A 25,380-nucleotide genomic window follows, 5' to 3' on the forward strand; every position below is an offset into this window, starting at 1 on the left:
AAAATTCAATGGAACAACAACATGGGTCATCTATCTACTACAACATAGAGAAGCAAAATACTATCAGGTACTAAGTTCGTGATAAATTAAAGTTCAGTTAATCATATTACTTAAGAACTCCCACTTAGATAGACATCCCTCTAATCATCTAAGTGATCACGTGATCTAAATCAACTAAAGCATGTTCGATCATCACATGAAATGGAGTAGTTTTCAATGGTGAACATCGCTATGTTGATCATATCTACTATATGATTCACGCTCGACCTTTCGGTCTTAGTGTTCCGAGGCCATATCTCCATATGCTAGGCTCGTCAAGTTTAACCCGAGTATTTCTGCGTGTGCAAAACTGGCTTGCACCCGTTGTATGTGAACGTAGAGCTTATCACACTCGATCATCACATGGTGTCTCGGCACGATGAACTTTGGCAACGTGCATACTCAAGGAGAACACTTGTACCTTGAAATTTAGTGAGAGATAATCTTATAATGCTACCGTCAATCAAAGCAGAATAAGATGCATAAAGGATAAACATCACATGAAATCAATATAAGTGATATGATATGGCCATCATCATCTTGTTCCTTTGATCTCAATCTCCAAAGCACCGTCATGATCACCATCATCACCGGCTTGACACTTTGATCTCCATTGAAGCATCGTTGTTGTCTCGCCAACTATTGCTACTACGACTATCGCTACCGCTTAGTGATAAAGTAAAGCAATTACAGGGTGATTGCATTGCATACAATAAAGCGACAACCATATGGCTCTTGCCAGTTGCCGATAACTTCGTTACAAAACATGATCATCTCATACAACAAAATATAGCATCGTGTCTTGACCATATCACATCACAACATGCCCTGCAAAAACAAGTTAGACATCCTCTACTTTGTTGTTGCAAGTTTTACGTGGCTGCTACGGGCTGAGCAAGGACCATTCTTACCTATGCATCAAAACCACAACGATATTTCGTCAAGTTAGTGCTGTTTTAACCTTCAACCAGGACCGGGCGTAGCCACACTTGATTCAACTAAAGTTGGAGAAACTGACACCCGCCAGCCACTTGTGTGCGAAGCACATCGGTAGAACTAGTCTCGCGTAACCGTACGTGTAATGTCGGTCTGGGACGCTTCATCCAACAATACCGCCGAATCAAAGTATGACATGCTGGTAAGCAGTATGACTAGTATCGCCCACAACTCACTTGTGTTCTACTCGTGCATATAACATCTACGCATAAACCTGGCTCGGATGCCACTGTTGGGGAACGTAGTAATTTCAAAAAAATTCCTACGCACACGCAAGATCATGGTAATGCATAACAACGAGAGGGAAGCGTGTCATCTACGTACCCTTGTAGACCGTAAGCGGAAGCGTTATGACAACGCGGTTGATGTAGTCGTACGTCTTCCCGATCGACCGATCCTAGTATCGAACATACGTCACCTCTGCGATCTGCACACGTTCAGCTCCGTGACGTCCCACAAACTCACGATCCAGTAGAGCTTCGAGGGAAAGTTCCGTCAGCACGATGGCGTGATGATGGTGTTGATGAAGCTACCGACACATGGCTTTGCCTAAGCACCGCTGCGATATGACCGAGGTCGATTATGGTGGAGGGGGCACCGTACATGGCTAAAAGATCAATAATCAACTTGTGTGTCTATGGGGTGCCCCCTCCCCCATATGTAAAGGAGTGGAGGAGGGGGAGGGGCCGGCCCTCCTAGGCGCGCCCCAAGGGGAGTCCTACTCCCACCGGGAGTAGTACTCCAACCCTTCCAAGAGTAGGAGTAGGAGAGAGGGAAGGAGGAGAGAGGGTGAAGGAAAGGGGGGCGCGCCCCTCCTTATCCAATTCGGACTAGAGGGGAGGGGGCGCGCGGCCTTCCCTGGCCGCCCCTCCTATTCTCCACTAAAGCCCAATAGGCCCATTACACTCCCCGGGGGGTTCCGGTAATCCCCCGGTACTACCGTATTTGTTTGAACTTGCCCGAAACCCTTCCGAAGTTCAAACATAGTCATCCAATATATCAATCTTTATGCCTCGACCATTTCGAGACTCCTCGTCATGTCCGTGATCATATCCGAGACTTCGAGCTACCTTTGGTACATCAAAACACATAAACTCATAATACCGATCGTCACCGAATGTTAAGCGCGCGGGCCCTATGGGTTCAAGAACTATGTAGACATGACCGAGACATGTCTCTGGTCAATAACCAATAGCATAACCTGGATGCTCATATTGGCTCCTACATATTCTACGAAGATATTTATCGGTCAAAACGCATAACAACATAAGTTGTTCCCTTTGTCATCGGTATGTTACTTGCCCGAGATTCGATCGTCGGTATCTCAATACCTAGTTCAATCTCCACTACAAGAAACCTGCTTATCTGTGACAGACACAAACCATCACAGCAAAGCAGAGAACCGCCAGGCCTTGCCATCGGTGACGGATACGATATATGTCATGTATCGCGCGTCATAATTTGCCAACAACACAAAGCGTGAAGGAAATGCATAGCCGTCACAGATTTATGACGGTGTAGTACCGTCACTGATCCGGCCCCCGGACCCGCTCGGCCCGCCCTCGGCCCGGGTTTCGGTGACGGACAAATCCGTCATGGATCTGGATGCCCTGATGTATTGCGTGACATCCACGTGGATCTGATGTGGCATCATCTGGGCCTTTACCTTTGGGCCTATATAATTTTGGCCCAGTTATTTTGTCAAGCCAGGCCGAATAGCCGAAAAAAAGTTAAGGCATACAGGACTATTTGGCCCATTAATTGCCGAGCCCATATTTTTTTAAACTTCTATCTGATAGCCTCTTTCTGCTGGTCCATTATGCTGTTTGTCAGCCCGTTTATACTCTAGCCCATTAGTGCTCAATAACCAATTTTGCTCCATCACAATAAAGAACTTCTCTTTTGGTACAACAACAATGTCAAATAGACAGAAAATATGCACATCCAACATAAGATAAGTACTCTTGAGCTCCAGCATTACAATAAGATAAGTACTGATCTAGCATTACAATAAGATAAGTACTCATCCAGCATTACACATCCAACATCCATGTCCAAATCCACTAACCATCAAACATAACACAACTTCCACCTACCAGCAATGCAAAATAGTTTGCATCCAGCAACATCATAAGCAGTTTCCACTATAAACTAACATTTAGCAAAAGGTAGGTTGCAGCACATTCAGAGCTTCCAGTAGAATTTTGCTTGCACAAACAACTTACTCTTGAGCTCATCTTGGAGTAATATGATTTAGTAAGAAGTCTAATTTATCTTCCAACTCCGCTTGGTTTTTCCCATTCTCCTCTTCTTGCTTGGTCCATGCTTCTTCTTGCCTGATCCTTGCTTCTTCTGATTCCTTTAACTGATTGGTCAAGGTTTCAACATGGGCCCGAAGCTCAACTGTTCCCCTCTTCTGCGCTTCCTGTTCTGCCTCACGGTCGCTACGACTGGATCTCTCATGCACGTGTTGGACCCCCACATGCTTAAGAAACATTGGCTTCTTAGTGTGCTTAGTAAGAACTTCAGCCACAACCTTGGTTGCAGAGTTGGATTGTTGGCCATCTTCTGTAGGCTGAGAAGCACTCTTTTCCATTTCAACCTATCCATGCAAGCAAACAAACACGGTGAGCAAAACAGGGGACAAATAGGTTATTTGCCTATAGGTATGCCACATTTCCATGTACAGATGTAGACATGTAGTTATACTCTAGTCACTACATGTATGCTGCAAGTACTGTAGGCCAAGGACATCAAGTATTTTAGCACAAGGACAGAAAATAGCAAGTACTTTACACAAGGAGAAAATGTGGCAAGTATTATAGCACAAGGACAAAACACAGCTAGTATTCTAGCACAAGGACAGAAAATAACATGTATTTTTTACAATTATTTATTAGCCTACTACTGGATCTATGGAAAAAGGTTAACATTTTGATGGTTGGTGATCTTTCAAAGCTAACTTACAATTGCAGCTTGCACATCATCAGTGTAGCCTTTCTTTTTGCTGCTGTAGTGGCACTCCTTGAATAAATCAAGTGCAGTAGGTTCTTTCTCCTTGTATTTGTCTCCCTGAAAACAACAGGTATGCATCAAGCTAACATTTGTGAAGAAACAACATGTACAGTACCAATATTGAACTCTACTTTATTCATTTATTCAGTATGATATACCATTAAGGGGAAAAAGCATGTATGGGTTGTAGGCAAGGGAGCATCATATACATTTATATTCATTACTGCTAGCAAACTAAGAAAATATCGTACCTAATGTACCTAACAATAGTAGGAGCAGCAGAGGTCAGATATAGTTCGAGCCCAAAACACTGAACCTTAACATGCTAGCATCAAAATTTTAATATAGAGAAGAACAATAGCTGCAATGGTAAGTTTTACATGAACTTATGGTCACGACCATGCAAAAAAATGTCATGAAAACAGTTTCCAGTTACTTTCACATACACAGTTTGCACATCCAGACATGTTTAACTTACTAGGTTATCTCTCCATCTTACATGTCTTCCTGCTTTGCTTCTTATTTCCATTATCCAACCATCAAATATGTCTCCCTGCTTTGCTTCTTGCTGCTACTTGCAACATCATTATTTCTCATTCATACAGTGTATATAGACTTATAATCTTTGCTATCTACAACAACACATACTGCAATGGTTTGATGGATAATGTGATGCTAACAAATGCTTAACGGTGTTGTTCCTTTTTCCTTCAGTTAGAGAATACAATTTCAAGGGGTTATCTTTTATTAAATTTAGAATTTTTTTTATTACCAACCATTCAATCACGTGTTATGTATTTTCGACTATCAAATGAAGGACACTCAAATGATTTATTCCTCAGATCTTTGATAGAAGTCTCAGCCAAATATGTATCACTTCCATTTATTTGATTATTACGGAAAAGGTAAGTGGAAATAAGAATTACAGTGCTGTTACTATAAGTTCTAAAAATATTGTATTATACTAATTAAATTTCTTGATGTTATTTGATCGAATCTAGCTTTTGTAGCTTCATAATCTGACATACATAGGATCAATTCTTGGTATGCTTCACTCAGCCATCTTTTTATATTTTTACACTTACAATTTAAGAGACAAAAACCATATTTATTCAGATTTCAATAGCTACTTTTTTATGTCTTTTATCCTCTTGCAGATTATTAAGCAGGAAAAAACCATCTTCATACGGTGAGTATATACTTAGAGGTAGAAAGTCTGTACTAACACACAATATTGGTGATCTGTGCGAAACCGAGAACATGGTGTCTGCAATGTACAGTTCCTATCCTTCAATCTATCAACACCACTGGAATAGCTATAAGAATTTATTTTTGAATGGTACCACTCGAATTTGCAGTACCCAAAAAGACATTTGGCTCAATAAATTCAACTAGTACAATGGAATAACAATACTAACGAGAAAACCATCTTATTTCTCTCTGTATGCTCAAGTGTTAAGAAACATATCAAATTCAGATTTTTAATGTTAGACTAAGACGTACCTAACTGGCCGGATGTTGAGGCGGGGAACAACGAGTAACTGCTGCAGACACGGCGGTCGGTGGCTGACTTCTACGCACGACAATGGTGGGCGGCGGTTGGCTAGTCAGCCCAGCAATGGAGGGTTGTGGCTGGCCCGTTGACAGTTGGTCGCGGAAATCCCAAGCAGTGACTTGGACAGGATCTGGAAGATGACGCCCACACTCCCAACTTACCGGATCCAAGGACCCTCGCCCGGGCAGTCAGCGGTGGCGCTGGCTGCACCAACAGCCGAGGGGGCAGTCGGCGGCGGCGCTGGCGGAACTGACGGCCGAGGGGATTGAGCGGTGGTTTTCTTTTTGTTCTTTTGGTCTCAAGCTAATTGAGGAAAGTACACGAACTGTTTTTTAGTCCTGTTGTATTATCCAACTGACATGTGGGCGCAACAAGGTGATGCACGCCACATCAGCGTAAGTAGTAATCCATGACGGTCTGACTTATATATATATAATAAAAACTAAGCCCGATCAGGCCCAGTTGCTCAATCCCTGACGATTTGTGTGACAGTTTCTGTACGGCCGTCATTGAGGGGATGCCCAACGCAGGCCCATCCGCGGCTCACTGATCGGTGACGGTTTCCGTGACGGCAAGCTGATGGCCGTCATAGTCGTGACGGATTACAAGACCGTCACCTGAAATCCGTCACAGATAAGCAGGTTTCTTGTAGTGCTCGTTACCGGCAAGTCTCTTTACTCATTCCATAATGCATCATCCCGCAACTAACTCATTAGTCACATTGCTTGCAAGGCTTATAGTGATGTGTATTACCGAGAGGGCCCAGAGATACCTCTCCGAAACACGGAGTGACAAATCCTAATCTCAATCTATGCCAACTCAACAAGTACCATTGGAGACACATGTAGAGCACCTTTATAATCACTCAGTTATGTTGTGATGTTTGATAGCACACAAAGTGTTCCTCTGGTAATCAGGAGTTGCATAATCTCATAGTCATAGGAACATGTATAAGTCATGAAGAAAACAATAGCAGTAAACTAAATCAATCAAGTGCTAAGCTAACAGAATGGGTCAAGTCAATCACATCATTCTCCTAATGATGTGATCTCGTTTATCAAATGACAACTCATGTCTATGGCCAGGAAACTTAACTATCTTTCATCAACGAGCTAGTTTAGTAGAGGCATACTAGTGACACTATGTTTGTCTATGTATTCACACATATATTATGTTTCCGGTTAATACAATTCTAGCATGAATAATAAACATTTATCATGAATTAAGGAAATAAATAATAACTTTATTATTGCCTCTAGGGCATATTTCCTTCATTTCTAGCCCAGCGTCTTGCAGCTGCTAGGATTGAGGAAAAGTGGTGGCGACAACACATGATTGACTTCGATGGTGGTGCTTCTCGAGTACCCGGTCTCGAGCTCCGGGTTGAAAATCTAGGTCTGACCCAAGTTGTACCTAGCAATGACGATGTTTTTGCATTGTTACCTTGTTGAAGGCATTGCTAAGATATGTTCGGATTGGTTTTTCAGGGTGAAAACCTAGACTCTAGCCTTTTGTGGTTGGATCCGGCGACGACGATGCTCGAGCGTCCCTACCTTCTTGAAGGCGTTGCTGTTGAAGAATCTCGTTGCCCTTGTGGTGTCATGAGATGGTCGGTGCAAATATGGTCATTGTCGTAGTTTGTTGATCGCAGATCTAATCGCTTTGGAAGTTTTTCTTTTTACTCGCTTAGGCATAGCTTTGGTTTTATATGATTTTGCTATTTGTCGGTGTTTTCTTTTTGCGTTTGTTGGTGTTGGCTGTGTGCATTCTAGCTATGCAGAGACTGGATGTGTGCTCGTTATGTTTGTATCCACTTGATGCTTCATTTTGAGCCAATAAGATCCATCCTTTATCGAAAAAGAGGATTGCAAGTTGAAAGAAATCGGCAGAGGCCGCTATCTTTTTCCAAAAAACAATGTACAAGACATAAAAAAACAAGGCACATCACTCAGGCGATCACGCTTCAAAATGACAATTTGATCAGTAGCGTACATCGTGCCAATCGCATGTGAGTGTACTTGCCAAAAGCTAGCGCGCTAGACGTCGTACGACGTCGCTCCATCGCGCGGCCATCACGTGAGCTTTGGTAGCTAGTTTGCTAATCGCCATCCCAAGAATCCTAGAGGGCTGTTGTGCTCGTGCATGCATGTACGTCCTCACATGCATGCATACCTGCATAGAGCGAGCGAGCCTACATGCATGTGATCCGAATCGAGCGTACTACATGCCTGCGTGTGCGTGCAAATACACGAGCGTCGTAACGATATTTCAAAACATAGCGCGAAAAGAACGCAGGGATGTTTCTACTTTAGAGAGGTATCAGGTAATGCGTTGGCAAAATACTGTTATGACTTTACGATTAGCCAGACAGCTCTGGCCTATATGTATGTATCTGTGTGTCAGTATAACTGTATAAGCAACTAGCTAGCAGATGCATGCATACATACAATTCAATTATTAAGGTCGACGTACAGCCCATATTATAACTTACTATTTAAAACCAGGGGAGCTGGTCTGTCGTTCTGTTCCAGGGAAAGATAATTACACATGTAGATGCTAGAAACTACACGCAAGCTCTCAGCAGAGTCCACTTTGAGATGGAAATTATATACTGCGATGGAAGCATACATTCTCATGGGGACCTATCCATGTCTCCACAGATGTAGGAAGGTGTTCAAACATTAAATGTATGTACTTTCCCATAGCACCAAAAGAAAAGTTTATTCAGAGGTTGGTAACTGGCTAACCAACTTTATTTTGTACTTCCTTTACATGTTTTTTTAGCCCAGATGATAAGTGGCATGAAACACTCCTGCCCTGACGTTAACAAACCCAAAATATAAACTGAAACTTATCATACAAAGAAAGTTGTCATGCTTAACAAATAAAGTTATTATTTTCGCGTCACTAAACTTGTCATCAAAAAAGTACGGAGTTGCCATGTGTTAGTGCCACACATGTCACACTTATCAGGGTCCTTTTTCAATTGGTTTTGCTAATCCTCAATTGCCTGAGTCTGTTGATTTGGATGAAGATCTGAGGCCGAAGACGACGCGCGCACTCCGACGAGGACTCGGGCAGGAATGACCTGGAGCCATCAGTGACATGGCAGCGGGATCATAGGTGGACGGGAGTCAGAGGTTGACAGTTAATGTGCGAGGGGAAGGGGGGTCTCTGTCGGAGCAGGAGAAGAGCATGAAGGTGAGGGGATTTAGTGGGATGGCCACGCGGTGGCAGGAGGAGGGGGAAAATGTCAGTTCTGGAAGTAGAAAATGGCAGCTGGCGAAAATGTTCAGGAGGTGGAAGACGATCATCAAGCCGTCCATTTTTCATCCAACGCCTCAGTTATTTGTTTGACACCATTGCGGAGTGGAAGCATATAGAGGAGTGTCTAGAGAAACGATTGAGTAGTTAGAAAGGAAAGCTGCTCTCAGTTGGAGGACAGCTGATTTTGATTAACTCCGTCCTCACAAATATGGTTCTCTAAATGCTTTTTTTCTTTCAACTACCAAAAGGGGTCCTGTAAAGACTGGAGTATTTAGATACAGATTCTTTTGAAAAGGAGATGGAGAAAACAAAATATACAGGTTACCCAAATGAAGCGTGATGTTTAGGCCAAAGACCAAGGCAGCCTTGGAATTCATGACCTGCAGGTCAAGAATGAGGCCCTGCTCGGTAAATGGTTGTTCAAATTTCTTACCGTGGATGGTGTTTGGCAAACCATAATGCGCAACAAGTATCTAGGCCGAAAGGCGGAGTCTCAGGCATATTGAAAACCTGGTGACTCACACTTTTGGGCCGGCCTAATGGCAGCAAAGCAACATCTCTTTCGCTTTGGGTCTTCTGCGATAAAGGACGGGTCGAAGATTCGTTTCTAGAAAGACATCTGGCTAGGCAATGCTAGTCTCAGAGAACAATATTCAGCCTTATATAACATTGCTCGCGATAAGAACAATACTATTGTGCACGTGCTCAATTCATCCCTGCCGAATATTTTGTTTAGGAGGGATTCGATTGGCCTCCGACTCCTGTCCTGGCATAATCTTTTGTCCCGGTTGGATTCGATTAACCTGACACAAGGTCAGGATGTGTTTCGCTGGAACCTTACTACATCAGGGTCTTTTACAGTAGACTTTATGTATCATGCACTCATGAATTTTGAGGTACCAGTGAGTAATAACAAGAAAAATTAAAAGTCCAAGATTCCACTAAAAGTGAAAATCTTCGTGTGGTATCTTCATATGGAAGTTGTGTTAACCAAAGACAAACTCGCACGACGCAACTGGCCAAGGAGTAAGAAGTGTTGCTTTTGTACTCATGACGAGACAATCAAACACCTCTTTTTCCAATGTAAGTTTGCACGTTTTACGTGGTCAGTCATCCAAATAGCGTCAAATTTATATCCGCTCGATATATTTGGTCACTGGTTGGACGATATTCCAAATAAGTTCAAAATGCTTATAAGGGTGGGAGCGTATGCCTTAATTTGGTTGATCTGCCTATATAGAAATGATTTGGTTTTAATGTAAAAAATGCTTCTCTCTTGCAGGTTATTTTTCGTTGTACGCACTCGCTTCATATATGGTCTATGCTACAACGATCGGAGCATCAACTGTTGTTCAAGGCGGTGTGTACGCGGTTCGAGCAGGTGACTATGGAGGGTTTTTCCTGATATGGGTGGCAGCATAACCTCCGAATCGATCCACCACCACCTTCAACATAGGCATTGTGTCGGTCTACAGAAATCTACTGTTGTCGATATGTCGAATTTTATTTCATGATTTTTGTCAGACTATTAAATTTGGTTGTGTGCATCTTATTTATGTAAAGGATGGGTGTTACTCATAATGCTTTGTGTCCGCTTGATGCTACATTCTAAGACAATAAAATCGCCCTTTATTGAAAAAAATCAATTGGACTAGTGTCCTACTCACCTAAGTCGCTAAGTGACACACTCGCTCTAAACCGAGCGATCGATAACCACTTTGAGACAACTACCAGCCTAGCAGGGACCCTCGCCGGATGCATGTACATCACGCGATCACCTACGCACATGATGCAACTGTGTAGGTGTGGTAATTTGAATCCTCCAACTTTTCTGGAGATTAATAAAGGTTATCAACAAATATTGGTATGGAAGTGCATGCTCTAGCCAATGCAATCAAAAAACCGATCTGATGGAAGAGACTAGGCAACACATTATACGTCGACACTCCCCCTCACGTGTGGCTCCCTCAGGCGTAAATGTGGATCGAAAGTGGGCTGCAATTTAATTGCGCCAGCCGGGTCTTAAACTTAAGACCTCTTGGCTCTGATATCATGTGGAAATGCATGCTCTAGCCAATACAACCAAATGGCCAATTCGATAGAAGACTAGGCAACACATTATATGTCAACAGTTGGAAGTGATTTCCTAGCTATCTAGTTTGTTCTCCAACATTGTAGGATATGCAGACCACAACACCAATAGATGATAGACAAGCAAATCTAGCTTGTTCAAAACCATGATAAACAAGCAAGTTTTGAACGATAGAGGAGCATGCACACTTTTCGAGCATATTATAGAATATACACACGACAATTAAAGTTCACTATGTTTGCATTTGACGAGTACACAACGATGTTAGATCAAAGTGGCTATATTTGGACAGACCCGGAACGTGTTCTTTTCGGCAAGTTGCATTTGGCACAATTACCGGCCTGTGCATGATAAATTTTGCTAATACTTGCATGTACTTATTGTCCCACTAGCACTGACCAGTAAGGATAAGCGTCATAAATAAGTTAGTGAAATGTCGTAACTAAATGATTCTCCTTGCGGAAATTGCTTGCACTATATCATAGTGACATCTTACAAAGGCTTTCGCCCCGATTTATATATAAAGCAATAACCACACCTTACAACCAATAGGATAACAGGAAACGGAAAATACAATCGACACGGATACAAAGCACTACAGAACAGCTAAGGAGCTCCGAAGAACCCAAAAGTACTTCGGAGCCCACGTCGTTTACAAATCATGAGACATGGACACGCCCGCGACAAGGGAGCTAGTCGTCACTGGAGGAGAGTCATGCTTCGTCGCCTCCCAGGGCAACTTGGTTCACCATCCGAATATGCCACCAAAGAGGGCACCCCCGCCCTCTCGTCCTAGATCGAAGGACGGCGACCCATCAACTGGCAAAGCAGCTCACCCCCGAGCACGCTTGGACCGGTGAACTAGTTGCCGAGGAGAGAGCGACCGCCCTGTCGGCCTCACCTCTGAAAGAAACCCATACATTGCCACCGTCTCCGCCCAAGACCCAGAAGCCCACCGCAGCTATCGAGCATGAACCCTACTGAAGAAGTAGACCAACACCACGCCAAATCCCAGACGTTGATCACCCAAGACGGCGCCTTCAAGAAGTACATGACACTAACGCGCCATCGCCACCCCAATCCAGAGATTGTAGGCTTTCGCCCGAGACTAGGAGGCGGAGGGCATGAAGTAAGTCTCGATGTTGCCCACCAGAGGGACAACGGCACCACAGGCGTCGCCAACATCGTGCCCGGCATCGCCAGCCAAGGGTTTCCCCCGACCTAGTGCAAATACCCAGCGCCTCGCCACCGAATAGAACGCCAGGAGGACGCCCACATCTCAGCCGGTCAAGGAGGACAAGCTGCCGGTGAAAGCCTCCAACTTCAGATCGAGATCCATGGCTGCCACCGCCTCGCCGCCCAGCACGGCCAAGACTAGCGCACCGCAGTGCCAGCGCCACCCCCAGACGTGGGAGCAGCGCCCTCTTTGACCGTGGCTGCCGCCACCAGCGACACCCGTAGCCCCGAGGGGACTGGATCGACCTCGTCGGACCTAGCCCCCACCACCACCGCTGCAGAGCCGCACCACCGCCTCCCAGCACAGCTGCTTCAGAATCCACACGTCCCCGCCGCCGGAGAGCTTGCCAGATCTAGCTCCCCCACGGCCGGCTGACCCGCGCCGCCGGGATCCCGAGCAGGGGAGGGAGGAGAGAGGCCCTGCCGCTGCCAGCACTGCACGGGCTTCTCCCGGCGGTCGCCCTCCGGCAGCGGCGAGGAGGAGGGGGCATATGGGAGCCAGCAGCGGGTCTAGATCCCCGAGACGCGCGCGCGGGGCGCGTCGCGGGAGCCGCGGGGGGGGGGGGGGGAGAGATGTTGCTGTTTGCAGTGACATTCTATAATATGAACATGAATTATTTGGACTAATATTATAAGAACTAAAATGAGAACACATATGATCATTGTAATTATAAGTATATTTATAAAATACAAGTAACATAACACAATTAAAACATTTGAGCCTTTTTGCATGCACGCTTGCATGTTGGGGCGGGTCTTTTATATGCATTATTGCATGATCAGGTGGCATATATAATTGCATGTTGAGATAAAAATATTAATGGGGGGGCATATGGGCTCTCTATGAATCACGCATGTTCCAATTAACATTTTCAGCAATATTTGTTTTAGTTTCTCATTTATTTCTGAATTGACTCATTCAAATATCATGTAGCATCTGAAAGATATAAAGACATAAATAATATTCCTGCCCTTCAACGTTCAGGTTATTTGAGAGCTGCCGACACACATATGGATCCTTGGTTAGCTTTTCCCTTGTTTTTTTATGCAAAGCTTTTTCCCTTGTGTCAACTATTCTTTTTCCCGATGGAGATAGGGTCTCAACTTTCACTCATGTAACGGAAAGAAAAACAGGGAGGTCAATTTCATGGAAAGAGGAGAAAGACAAAAGGTCAGACATAGTATGCAAGTTATGCCCATATGGGCCTAACGTGGGTACTTGCCAATCTATGCGTAGTTGCACGCACACAAACAAATCCTCAACCACAGTCCGAGTTCACGAGATGTTTGTCAAAATTCCATGCAGCCAAACATTACCACAGAACTCTGTCACTTCCTGCCACATCTCTCTCTCTCTCTCTCTCTCTCTCTCTCTCTCTCTCTCTCTCTGTCTCTCTCTCTCTCTCTCTCACGTTCGCTCTAGCTCAACAAATAGAATTAAGTTTGGAAACCACATGATTACATCTTAAGTTCTGTGAGGGTATGAAGGTGTATGCGGCTATAGCTATATTATCTCATTTAGAGTGGTGCCAAGGGTTTACAGCTCAACAACATATTCCCTGCCCCAACATGCATGTGAGAATGTTAGATATGTCTGCCCAATAAAATAGATGAATGGGTGTGGAATGTTGCTGTCACCAAAGACACAGAAAAGGTCCCGGGTTGATGGATGTGAAATTTGTGTATGTAATGAGAGAGGAAAGCTACCACATTTTCCTACCTACGCAACTTTCCAGCCAACAGGATCTCCCCTCTCTCCGACCTGGTAATTTAACACCCGTCCCTATTTTCTCATAAATATAGTTTCTATGATATTATTTTTTTCGCGAATACGCAACGATTGCGTAACATTTCATTGATAGAGAGAACAGAGAACAAGTGGTTGCCGTCCTTAACCATGTACACAAGATGGCACGGGTAAGGAAAGCAATGAGCAGAGGGGGAGGGTGCTCAACCTCAGTACAAGGGATTTAGGTTACAGGGAGTATGTTGGCCAGGCCGGTGGCTCCCGCTCACGCCCATAGACGGGCCTCCTGTTTGATGTCGTGGGCAAGCACCGCATTGGAGGGTTGTGCGCCGTCGAAGACACAACAATTGCGATGCTTCGAGAGGAGCCATGCAGTAAGGGTGATGATGGTGCCGATGCCTTTGCGTAAGCCTGCGGGGGAGCCGCCGATGGAGTCAGACCACCAGGTGAAGAAGGTGGTTGGTCCGTCTGATGGTGTGATAGTCGCTCGACACCATGATATGATCTCGTGCCATGTGATCTTGGAGAAGGCGCGGCCCACCAGGAGGTGGTGCAGGGTCTCCGGTTCTTGAGAGCAGAGTGAGCAGTCGGGGTCGTGCTGGATTCCATGGCGCGCAAGGCGATCCATGGTCCAACAATGATCAAGCGAGGCAAGACAGATGAAGAACTTGGTGTTTAGGGGAGCCCAGTTCCGCCAAGTGAGGTGCCAAGTGAACGAGGAGGTGGATCCTAGGAATAAAGCTTGGTAGCAAGATCGGGCTGAGTATTGGCCGTTGGCCGTCCATCGCCAGACCAGCTTGTCTGGTTCGTCGGATGTAGAGAAGTTATGTAGGCAGCGCCAAATATCAACATACTCCAGGGTAGCTTGGGGACCCATGGCGCCACAGATGTCGGCAATCCATGAGTGGTTGTTCATGCCGTCGTGGACAAGGCGCTGCTTGCGGGCTCGCTTGGAGATCAAGGCACCAGGGACGGTGCACGCTCCGCCATGGACTGTCCATCCAGCCAATGGTCGGACCAAAACTTGGCAGTGCGGCCATCTCCAATAATCCAGGAGGTCGAGGCACGGAAGAATTGTGTGACAAACGGATCTCGCGGTAGGTAAAGTTGGCACCATGGGCGGGAGTCATCAGTGGCCTTGAGCCATAAACATTGGGTGTGCAGTGCGATGCCTGTGTGATGCAGGTCGTGTATGACAAGTCCATCAAGAGCGAGGGGAGGCAAATACGAGCCCAGGAGACCAGGCAGGCGCCGACTTTGGCGTCTTTTTGTCCATGCCATAAGAAATTCGGATGATGTGGATGATTTTCTTGAGTATTGCGGGGTTGATGGCCATGGCGAGGAGGATATGTACAGGCATGGCAGAGAGTACGTGCCGCGCCAGCGAGAGGCGCTCGCCTCGGGAGAGCAGAGAGGCCTTCCAAGTAGCCAGCTTATTGGACATCCATTCCACCAGGGGAAGAAGCGTAGAAGAAGGGGCTTTGCCAAAGAGAGGGGTAGCCCAAGGTAGGTGATGGGGAAGTGTTTCACCGGGCACTCCATGGATGCGCCGATGGCCACGCAAGTTGCGGGGGAGCACTAGATCGTGGAGGTAGAGCACTTGGCGAAGCTGGTGTGTAGGCTGGTGGCGTCGCCAAAGAACTGGAGTAGCATGCGCACGGCCTCGAGTTCCCAGGGGTCGGTGTGGCAGAAAATAACGACGTCGTCGGCAAATAGGGAGATGCTCGAGGTGGCATGACGGGGCCTGAGGTGGCGAAGGACGCCCTTATTGACCGCAGCCTAAAGCAGGGAGTTCAAGGCATCGATGGTGATGGCAAATAGCATAGGTGAAAGTGGCTCACCCTGCCGGAATCCGCTGGCATGGGGGATGGGTGTTCCGGGGGTGCCGTTGATGAGCACGCGAGTGGAAGCGGTGGACATCAAGAGCGAGAACCAATTGCACCAACGATGCCCGAATCCCAGGTGGCGCAGGACATCTAGGAGGAAGGAACAGGATACGGAGTCGAACACACGTGCAATGTCAAGCTTGAGGAGTACACGTGGGGTCTTAAGGTTGTGCAACAGACGCGCTGTTTGTTGAACCAGGAGGAAATTGTCGTGGACGCTCCGGACGGCAATGAAGGCACTCTGGTTCACAGACACAAGCTCGCCAGGTCTGGGTGCAAGGCGTAGGGAGAGGACCTTCGTGAAGAGCTTAGCTATGAGGTGTATCTAGTTGATCGGGCAGTAGTCGAATAAAGAGGAAGCGTCTGCCCGTTTGGGGAGCAAGGTTAGGAGTGCCTCATTCAGCCTTTGGAAGCCGCGACCATTGGAGGAGAAAATCTTGTCGAAAGCATAGCAGATGTCCTTTTTGATAATGCCCCAGCACGAACGGAGGAATTCGGCTGTAAAGCCGTCTGGGCTAGGTGCCTTGCCCGTGGGAAGTTTCTTGATGGCCTCCCAAATCTCTTCCTCAGAGAAGGGGCGATCTATCTCGGAGAGGTTGAAGTGCCGCTGGTCGATAGCCTGAAGGTTGATGGAGAAGTCGCGGTTCATGGCCGTGCCTAGCAAGGCGGCGCGGGCCATGTCGGGCTCGTTCGAGATCTTGCGGCCGTCCACCTGGAGTTCCAGGATTCGGTTCTGTTTTTGACGGTTGGTGGTGTGTATCTTGCTATATGCAGAGTTTGTGTCACCCTCATGCAACCAACATAGACGAATACGCTCCCTGCTGATGGTTCTCTCTAGTGAGGCGAGGTCAAGGTATGTGCGCTTCAGCTTCCTGCGCAGCCAGGCCTCCGAAGGTGAGAGGGGGCGGTGATCTTGGGCTGTGTCAAGGCGGACTATCAGTTCGCGAGCCAGTGACAGCTGGTTGGAGATGGTGGCGGTGGTCCTAGCACTCCAGCCTTGAAGATGGCGGTCACTGACTTTCAACCTCGCGTAGATGCGGCGGAACGGGTCATTGTCGGGTGGGATGGAGTTCCAGGCATCCTGCATAGTTTGGTGGAAGCCATCGAGTTTTGCCCAGTAGCGCGCAAAGTGGAACCTTGGTGCCCCGTCGTGTTGCGACATACAGTCGACGAGGAGGGGGCAGTGATCAGAGACGGCAGAAGCAAGACAACTCAGGAAGCACTACGGGAATGAGGTCTCCCACGAGGAAGTACATAGCACACAGTTGTTGCGGACGAGGGTGGGGTCGGCCTGCTCGTTCGACCAGGTGTAACGCCAACCATGCATGTAGATGTCATGGAGGGCGAAATCCAAGATGAAGCGTTGAAAACGGCTCATGGTGTGCTGGTTGAGATTGCCGTTATTCTTCTCCGAAGCAGAGGTAATCATGTTAAAATCACCGCCAAGTAGCCAAGGGCCGGACATGGTGAGACGTAGGTCATGTAGCTCGGTGAGGAATGTGAGCTTGTCTGCATCGCCCTAGGGTCAGTATGTTGGGAATCGTTGCATGGAAAAACAAAAAAAATTCTATGCACACGCAATGATCTATCCATGGAGATGCATAGCAACGAGGGGAAGAGTGTGTATACGTACACTCGTAGACCGTAAGCAGAAGCCTTTCACAACGTCGTTGATGTAGTCGTACACCTTCTCAATCCGCTCGATCAAGTACCGAACGCACGTCACCTCCATGTTCTTCACACGTTCATCTTCGTGTTGTACTCACCATCTTGATCCAGCAAGCAAGGCGAGGTAGTAGATGAGTTCCGTTAGCATAACGGTGTGTGGATAGTGGTGGTGAAGAAATCCTGCAGGGCTTCGCCTAAGCACTGTGATGATCTAGAGTGGAGGAGTAAACTAGAGGCGGAGGGGTGCCCTCACACGGCGTGGAATAAGTTGTGTCTTGTGTGGCACCCCTCCCCACATATATATAGGTGTGGGAGGGGAGGAGGCAGCCCCTAGGGCGTCCCAAGTGGTGCGGCGGCAGCCCTAGGGCTCCTCACTTTGGTGCGCCCCCTAGCCAAAAATTGGCACAAGGGGGAAGGAAAGGGAGGAGGCGCCCTCTTCTTTCCTTCCTCCCCTCTCCGGGATATGGTAAGAGGAGGTGGAGCCTCCCCATCCATCTAATTGGGTGTGGCTGCCATCAGGGGGCCGCACCAGCCCATGTGGGCTGGTGTGTTCCCCTCTACTTGGCCCACTAAGGCCCAATACTCTCTCGGTGCCTCCGGAACTGTTGTGGAACGTAGCATGCAATTCCAGAAAATTCCTATGCTCACGCAAGATCTATCTAGGAGATGCATAGCAATGAGAGGGGAAGAGTGTGTCCACATACCCTCGTAGACGGGAAGCAAAAATGTTTGTGAGCGCGGTTCCGACCGATCAAGCACCGAACGTACCGCACCTCCGAGTTCTGCACACGTTCAGATCGATGACGTCCCTCAAACTCTTGATCCAGCAAAGTGTCGAGGGAGAGTTCCGTCAGCATGACGGCATGGTGACGGTGATGGCGAAGTGATCCGCGCAGGGCTTTGCCTAGGCACTATGTGAATATGACCGGAGGCGTAAACTGTGAACGGGGGCCGCACACGGCTTGGAACAATTGATGTGTGTTGTAGGTGCCCCATCCCCATGTATATAAAGGAGGGAGGGGGAGGAGGCCAGCCCTAGGCACGCCCCAAGTAGGAGGAGTCCTACTTGGGCTCCTAGTAGGATTCGGCCCCCCTTTCCTTTTACAGTAGGGGGAAAGGGGGAAAGAGAGAGAGGGGAAGAAGGAAAGGGGGCGCCGCCCCCTCTCCTAGTCCAAGTCGGCCTCCTTCCCTGTGTGTGGGGGGGGGCGCCAACCCTTTGTGGTCTGGTGTGCCTCCCTCCTATGGCCCATATGGCCCATATCTTCCCCCGGGGGGTTTCGGTAACCACCCCCCCCCCCTCGCATACTCCTATATGTACTCGATACATTTCGAAACACATCCGGTGTCCAAATACTATCATCCAATATATCAATCTTTACCTCTCGACCATTTCGAGACTCCTCGTCATGTCCGTGATCTCGTCCGAGACTCGAAACAACATTTGGTCACCAAATCACATAACTCATGTAATACAAATCGTCATCGAACGTTAAGCGTGCGGACCCTATGGTTCGAGAACTATGTAGACATGACCGAAACACCTCTCCGGTCAATAACCAATAGCGGAACATGGATGCTCATATTGGCTCCCACATATTCTACAAACATCTTTATCGGTCGAACCGTAATGACAACATACGTTATTCCCTTTGTCATCGGTATGTTACTTGCCCGAGATTCGGTCGTCGATATCTTCATACCTAGTTCAATATCGTTACCGGCAAGTCTCTTTACTTGTTCCGTAATGCATCACCCCGCAAGTAACTCATTAGTCACATTACTTGCAAGGCTTATTATGATGTGCATTACTGAGGGCCCAGAGATACCTCTCTGATACTCTGAGTGACAAATCCTAATCTCGATCTATGCCAACCCAACAAAACACCTTCGGAGATACCTATAGAGCATCTTTATAATCACCCAGTTACGTTGTGATGTTTGATAGCAGACAAGGCATTCCTCCGGTATCCGGGAGTTGCATAATCTCATAGTCAAAAGAATATGTATAAGTCATGAAGAAAGCAATATCAATAATACTTAACAATCATTATGCTAAGCTAATGGATGGGTCTTGTCCATCACATCATTCTCCTAATGATGTGACCCCGTTCATCAAATGGCAACACATGTCTATGGTTAGAAACCTTAACCATCTTTGATTAACGAGCTAGTCTAGTAGAGGCTTACTAGGGACACTGTGTTTTTTCCATGTGTCCACACATGTATCAAGTTTCCGGTTAATACAATTCTAGCATGAATAATAGACATTTATCATGATATAAGGTAAATAACAATTTTATTATTGCCTCTAGGGCATATTTCCTCAGTCTCCTACTTGCACTAGAGTCAATAATCTAGATTACAATGTAATGATTCTAACACCCATGGAGTCTTGGTGTTGATCATGTTTTGCTCGTGAAAGAGGCTTAGTCAACGGGTCTGCCACATTAAGATCCATATGTATTTTGCAAACCTCTATGTCTCTCTCCTTGACTTGATCACGGATGGAGTTGAAGCATCTCTTGATGTGTTTGGTTCTTTTTTGAAATCCGGATTCCTTTGACAAGGCAATAGCTCCAGTATTGTCACAAAAGATTTTCATTGGACGCTATGCACTAGGTATTACACCTAGATCGGATATGAATTCCTTCATCTAGACTCCTTCATTCGCTGCTTCCGAAGCAGCTATATACTCCGCTTCACACGTAGATCCCGCCATGACGCTTTTCTTGGAACTGCACCAACTGACAGCTCCACCATTCAATATAAATACATATCCGGTTTGTGACTTAGAGTCATCCAGATCAGTGTCAAAGCTAGCAACGACGTAACCATTTACAACAAGCTCTTTGTCACCTCCATAAACGAGAAACATATCCTTAGTCCTTTTCAGGTACTTCAGGATGTTCTTAACCGTTGTCCAGTGATCCACTCCTGGATTACTTTGCTACCTCCCTGCTAGACTTATAGCAAGGCACACATCAGGTCTGGTACTCAGCATTGCATACATGATAGAACCTATGGCTGAGGCATAGGGAATGACTTTCATTTTCTCTCTATCTTCTGCAGTGGTCGGGCATTGAGTCTGACTCAACTTCACACGTTGTAATACAGGCAAGAACCCTTTCTTTGAATGATCCATTTTGAACTTCTTCAAAACTTTATCAAGTAATGTGCTTTGTGAAAGTACAATTAAGCATCTTGATCTATCTCTATAGATCTTGATGCCCAATATACAAGCAGCTTCACCGAGGTCTTTCATTGAAAAACTCTTATTCAAGTACCTTTTATTCTATCGAGAAATTCTATATCATTTCAATCAACAATATGTCATCCACATATAATACGAGATATGATACAGAGCTCCCACTCACTTTCTTGAAAATACAGGCTTCTGCAAAAGTCTGCATAAAACTATATGTTTTGATCGCCTCATCAAAGCGTATATTCCAACTCCGAGCTGCTTGCACCAGTTCATAAATGGATCGCTGGAGGTTGCACACTTTGTTAGCACCTTTAGGATCGAAAAAACCTTCTAGTTGCATCATATACAACTCTTCTTTAAGAAATCCATTAAGGAATGCAGTTTTGACGTCCATTTGTCAGATTTCATAATCATAAAGTGCGGCAATTGCTAACATGATTCGGACATACTTAAGCATCGCTATGGGTGACAAGGTCTCATCGTAGTCAACTCCTTGAACTTGTTGAAAACCTTTTGCAAAAAGCCAAGCTTTGTAGACAGTAACATTACTATCAGCGTCAGTCTTCTTCTTGAAGATCTATTTATTCTCTATGGCTTGCCGATCATCGGGCAAGTCAACCAAAGTCCATACTAAGTTCTCATACATGGATCCCATCTCAGATTTCATGGCCTCAAGCCATTTTGCAGAATCTGGGCTCATAATCGCTTCCTATAGTTCGTAGGTTCGTCATGGTCTAGTAACATGACTTCCAAAAAGGGATTACCATACCACTCTAGTGCGAAACGTGCTTTGGTTGACCTACGAGGTTTGGTAGTAATTTGATCCAAAGTTTCATGATCATTATCATTAGCTTCCTCACTAGTTGGTGTAGGCATCACGGGAACGGTTTTCTGTGATGAGCTACTTTCCAATTCGAGAGAAGGTACAACTACCTCATCAAGTTCTACTTTCCTCCCACTCACTTCTTTTGAGAGAAACTCCTTCTCTAGAAAGGATCCATTCTTAGCAACAAAGATCTTGCCTTCGGATCTATGATAGAAGGTGTACCCGACAATTTATTTTGGGTATCCTATGAATACACACTTCTCCGATTTGGGTTCGAGCTTATCAGGCTGAACCTTTTTCACATAAGCATCGCAACCCCAAACTTTAAGAAATGACAGCTTCGGTTTGTTACCAAACCATAGTTTATACGGTGTCATCTCAACGGATTTAGATGGTGTCCTATTTAACATGAATGCAGCTGTCTCTAATGCATAACCCCAAAATAATAGTGGTAAATCGGTAAGAGACATCATAGATCACACCATATCCAATAAAGTACGGTTACGACGGTCGGACACACCATTACGCCGTGGTGTTCTATGTGTCGTGAGTTGTGAAACTATTCCGCATTATTTTAATGAAGGCCAAACTCGTAACTAAAATATTCGCTTCCGCGATCAGATCGTAGAAACTTTATTTTCTTGTTAAGATGATTCTCCATTTCACTCTGAAATTCTTTGAAATTTTCAAATGTTTCAGACTTGTGTTTCATTAAGTAGATACATCCATATCTGCTCAAATCATCTGTGAAGGTCAGAAAATAACGATACCCGCGGCGAGCCTCAACACTCGTTGGACCGCATACATCGGTATGTATTATTTCAAATAAGTTAGTAGCTCGCCCCATTGTTCCGGAGAACAGAGTTTTAGTCATCTTACCCATGAGGCATGGTTCGCAAGCATCAAATGATTCATAATCAAGTGATTCCAAAAGTCTATCCGCATGGATTTTCTTCATGCACTTTACACTAATATGACCTAAACGGCAGTGCCACAAATATGTTGCGCTATCATTATCAACTTTGCATCTTTTGACATCAATATTATGAATATGTGTATCACCACGATCGAGATGCAACAAAAATAGACCACTCTTGAAGGGTGCATGACCATAAAAGATATTACTCATATAAATAGAACAACCAGTATTCTTTGATTTAAATGAATAATCGTCTCGCATTAAATAAGATCCAGATATAATGTTCATGCTCAATGTTGGCACCAAATAACAATTATTCAGGTCTAAAACTGATCCCGAAGGTAGATGTAGAGGTAGCGTGCCGACGACGATCACATTGACCTTTGAACCATTCCCGGTGCGCATCATCACCTCATCCTTAGCCAATCTTCGTTTAATCCATAGTCCCTGTTTCGTGTTACAAATATGAGCAACCGAACCGGTATCAAATACCCAGGCACTACTACGAGCATTAGTAAGGTACACATCAATAACATGTATATCAAATATACCTTTGTTCACCTTGCCAACCTTCTTATCTGCCAAATACTTGGGGCAGTTTCGCTTCCAGTGACCAATACCTTTGAAGTAGAAGCACTCAGTTTCAGGCTTAGGTCCAGACTTGGGCTTCTTCCTGGGAGTGGCAACTTGCTCGCCATTCTTCTTGAAGTTCCCCTTCTTTTCTTTGCCCTTTTTATTGAACTAGTGGCTTTTTAACCATCAACACTTGATGCTCCTTCTTGATTTCTACCTTCGCAGCTTTGAGCATTGTGAAGAGCTCAGGAATACTCTTCTTCATCCCTTGCACATTATAGTTCATCACGAATCCTTTATAGCTTGGTGGCAGTGATTTAAGAACTCTGTCAATAACACTATCACCTGGAAGATTAACTCCCAGTTGAGTCAAGTTGTTATGATACTCAGACATTCTTGTCTGAGTATGTGTTCACTGACAGAATTGTTCTCCTCCATCTTGCAGCTATAGAACTTGTTGGAGACTTCATATCATTCAACTCGGTCATTTGCTTGAAATATTAACTTCAACTCCTGCAACATCTCATATGCTCCATGACGTTCAAAACGTCTTTGAAGTCCCGATTCTAAGCCATGAATCATGGCACACTAAACTACCGAGTAGTCATCAACACGCGACTGCCAGGCGTTCACAATGTCTGCAATTGCTGGGGGTGGCACACCTAGCGGTGCATCAAGGACATAATTCTTCTGAGCTGCAATGAGGATAATCCTCAAGTTACGGACCAAGTCCATGTAGTTGCTACCATCATCTTTCAACTTAGCTTTCTCTAGGAACACATTAAAATTCAAGGGAACGGTAGCACGAGCATTGATCTACAACATAGATATGCAAAAACTATCAGGACTAAGTTCATGATAAATTAGGTTCAATTAATCATATTACTTAAGAACTCCCACTTAGATAGACATCCCTCGAGACATCTAAATGATCACGTGGTCCAAATCAACTAAACCATGTCCGATTATCACGTGAGATGGAATAGTTTCCAATGGTGAACAACTCTATGTTGATCATATCTACTATAAGATTCACGCTCAACCTTTCGGTCTCCAGTGTTTCGAGGCCATGTTTGTACATGCTAGGCTCGTCAAGTTTAACATGAGTATTCCGCATGTGCAAAACTGTCTTGCACCCGTTGTATGTGAACGTAGAGCTTATCACACCCGATCGGCACGTGTTGTTTTGGCATGACGAACTGTCGCAAAAGTGCATACTCAGGGAGAACACTTATACCTTGAAATTTTAGTAAGGGGATCATCTTATAATTCTACTGTCGTACTATGCAAAATAAGATGCATAAAAGATAAACATCACAAGCAATCAAAATATGTGACATGATATGGCCAACATCATCTTGTGCCTTTGATCTCCATCAGCACCGCCAGGATCTCCATCGTCACCGGCCTGACACCTTGATCTCCATCGTAGCGTCGTGGTCGTCTCGCCAACTATTTCTTCTACAACTATCACTAACGCATAGTGATAAAGTAAAGCAATTACATGGCATTTGCATTTCATAGAATAAAATGACAACTATAAGGCTCCTGCCAGGTGCCTATAAATTTTACATAACATGATCATCTCATACAACAACTTATATCACATCAAGTCTTGACAATATCACATCACAACATGCCCTGCAAAAACAAGTTAGACGTCCTCTACTTTGTTGTTGCAAGTTTTATGTGGCTGCTACGGGCTTCTAGTAAGAACCGTTCTTACCTATGCATGAAAACCACAATGGTGTTTTGTCAAGTTTGCTATTTTAACCTTCAACAAGGACCGGCCCCAGTCAAATTTGATTCAACTAAAGTTGGAGAAACAGACACCCGCTAGCCACCTTTACGCAAAACTAGTTGCATGTCTGTCGGTGGAACCGATCTCATGAACGTGGTCATGTAAGGTTGGTCCGAGCCGCTTCATCCAACAATACTGCCGAATAAAAATAAGACGTTGGTGGTAAGCAGTATGACTATCACTACCCACAACTCTCTATGTTCTACTCGTGCATATCATCTACGCATAGACTTGGCTCGGATGCCACTGTTGGGGAACATAGCATGCAATTTCAAAAAAAATATCCTACGCTCACGCAAGATCTATCTAGGAGATGCATAGCAATGAGAGGGAGATAGTGTGTCCACGTACCATCGTAGACCGGAAGCAGAAGCATTTGTTAACATGGTTGATGTAGTCGAACTTATTCTTACTCCGATCGATCAAGCACCGAACGTACGACACCTCCGAGTTCTGCAGACGTTTAGCTCGATGACGTCCCTCGAACTCTTGATTAATCAAAGTGTCGAGGGAGAGTTCCGTCAGCACGACGGCTTGGTGACGGTGATGGTGAAG

The 25,380-nt window shown here is 45.5% G+C and overlaps 1 protein-coding gene across 1 annotated transcript; it reads right to left on the bottom strand.

Annotated features, from left to right (window-relative positions):
- Window positions 1–3,159: 3,159 nt before the first annotated feature.
- On the bottom strand, window positions 3,160–15,391 carry LOC123090107 (uncharacterized). The gene is made up of 3 exons (XM_044511559.1): window positions 15,176–15,391; window positions 4,003–4,107; window positions 3,160–3,637 (listed from the first exon to the last, which is right to left on the bottom strand). The coding sequence occupies exons 1-3, from the start codon at window positions 15,389–15,391 to the stop codon at window positions 3,269–3,271; spliced, it is 690 nt and encodes a 229-aa protein (XP_044367494.1). The 3' UTR covers window positions 3,160–3,268.
- Window positions 15,392–25,380: the final 9,989 nt, after the last annotated feature.

Source organism: Triticum aestivum, chromosome 4B, assembly GCF_018294505.1.
Source record: "Triticum aestivum cultivar Chinese Spring chromosome 4B, IWGSC CS RefSeq v2.1, whole genome shotgun sequence".
Taxonomy (NCBI): domain Eukaryota; kingdom Viridiplantae; phylum Streptophyta; class Magnoliopsida; order Poales; family Poaceae; genus Triticum; species Triticum aestivum.

Coding starts and splice junctions, on each gene's coding strand:
- LOC123090107 (XM_044511559.1), bottom strand. CDS start 15,391: ATGTCCAATAAGCTGGCTACTTGGAAGGCCTCTCTGCTCTCCCGAGGC. Junction 4,108..15,175: donor CTGCCTGGTCTCCTGGGCTC/GTATTTGCCTCC, acceptor TGTTGTTTTCAG/GGAGACAAATACAAGGAGAA. Junction 3,638..4,002: donor ATGATGTGCAAGCTGCAATT/GTAAGTTAGCTT, acceptor TTGCATGGATAG/GTTGAAATGGAAAAGAGTGC.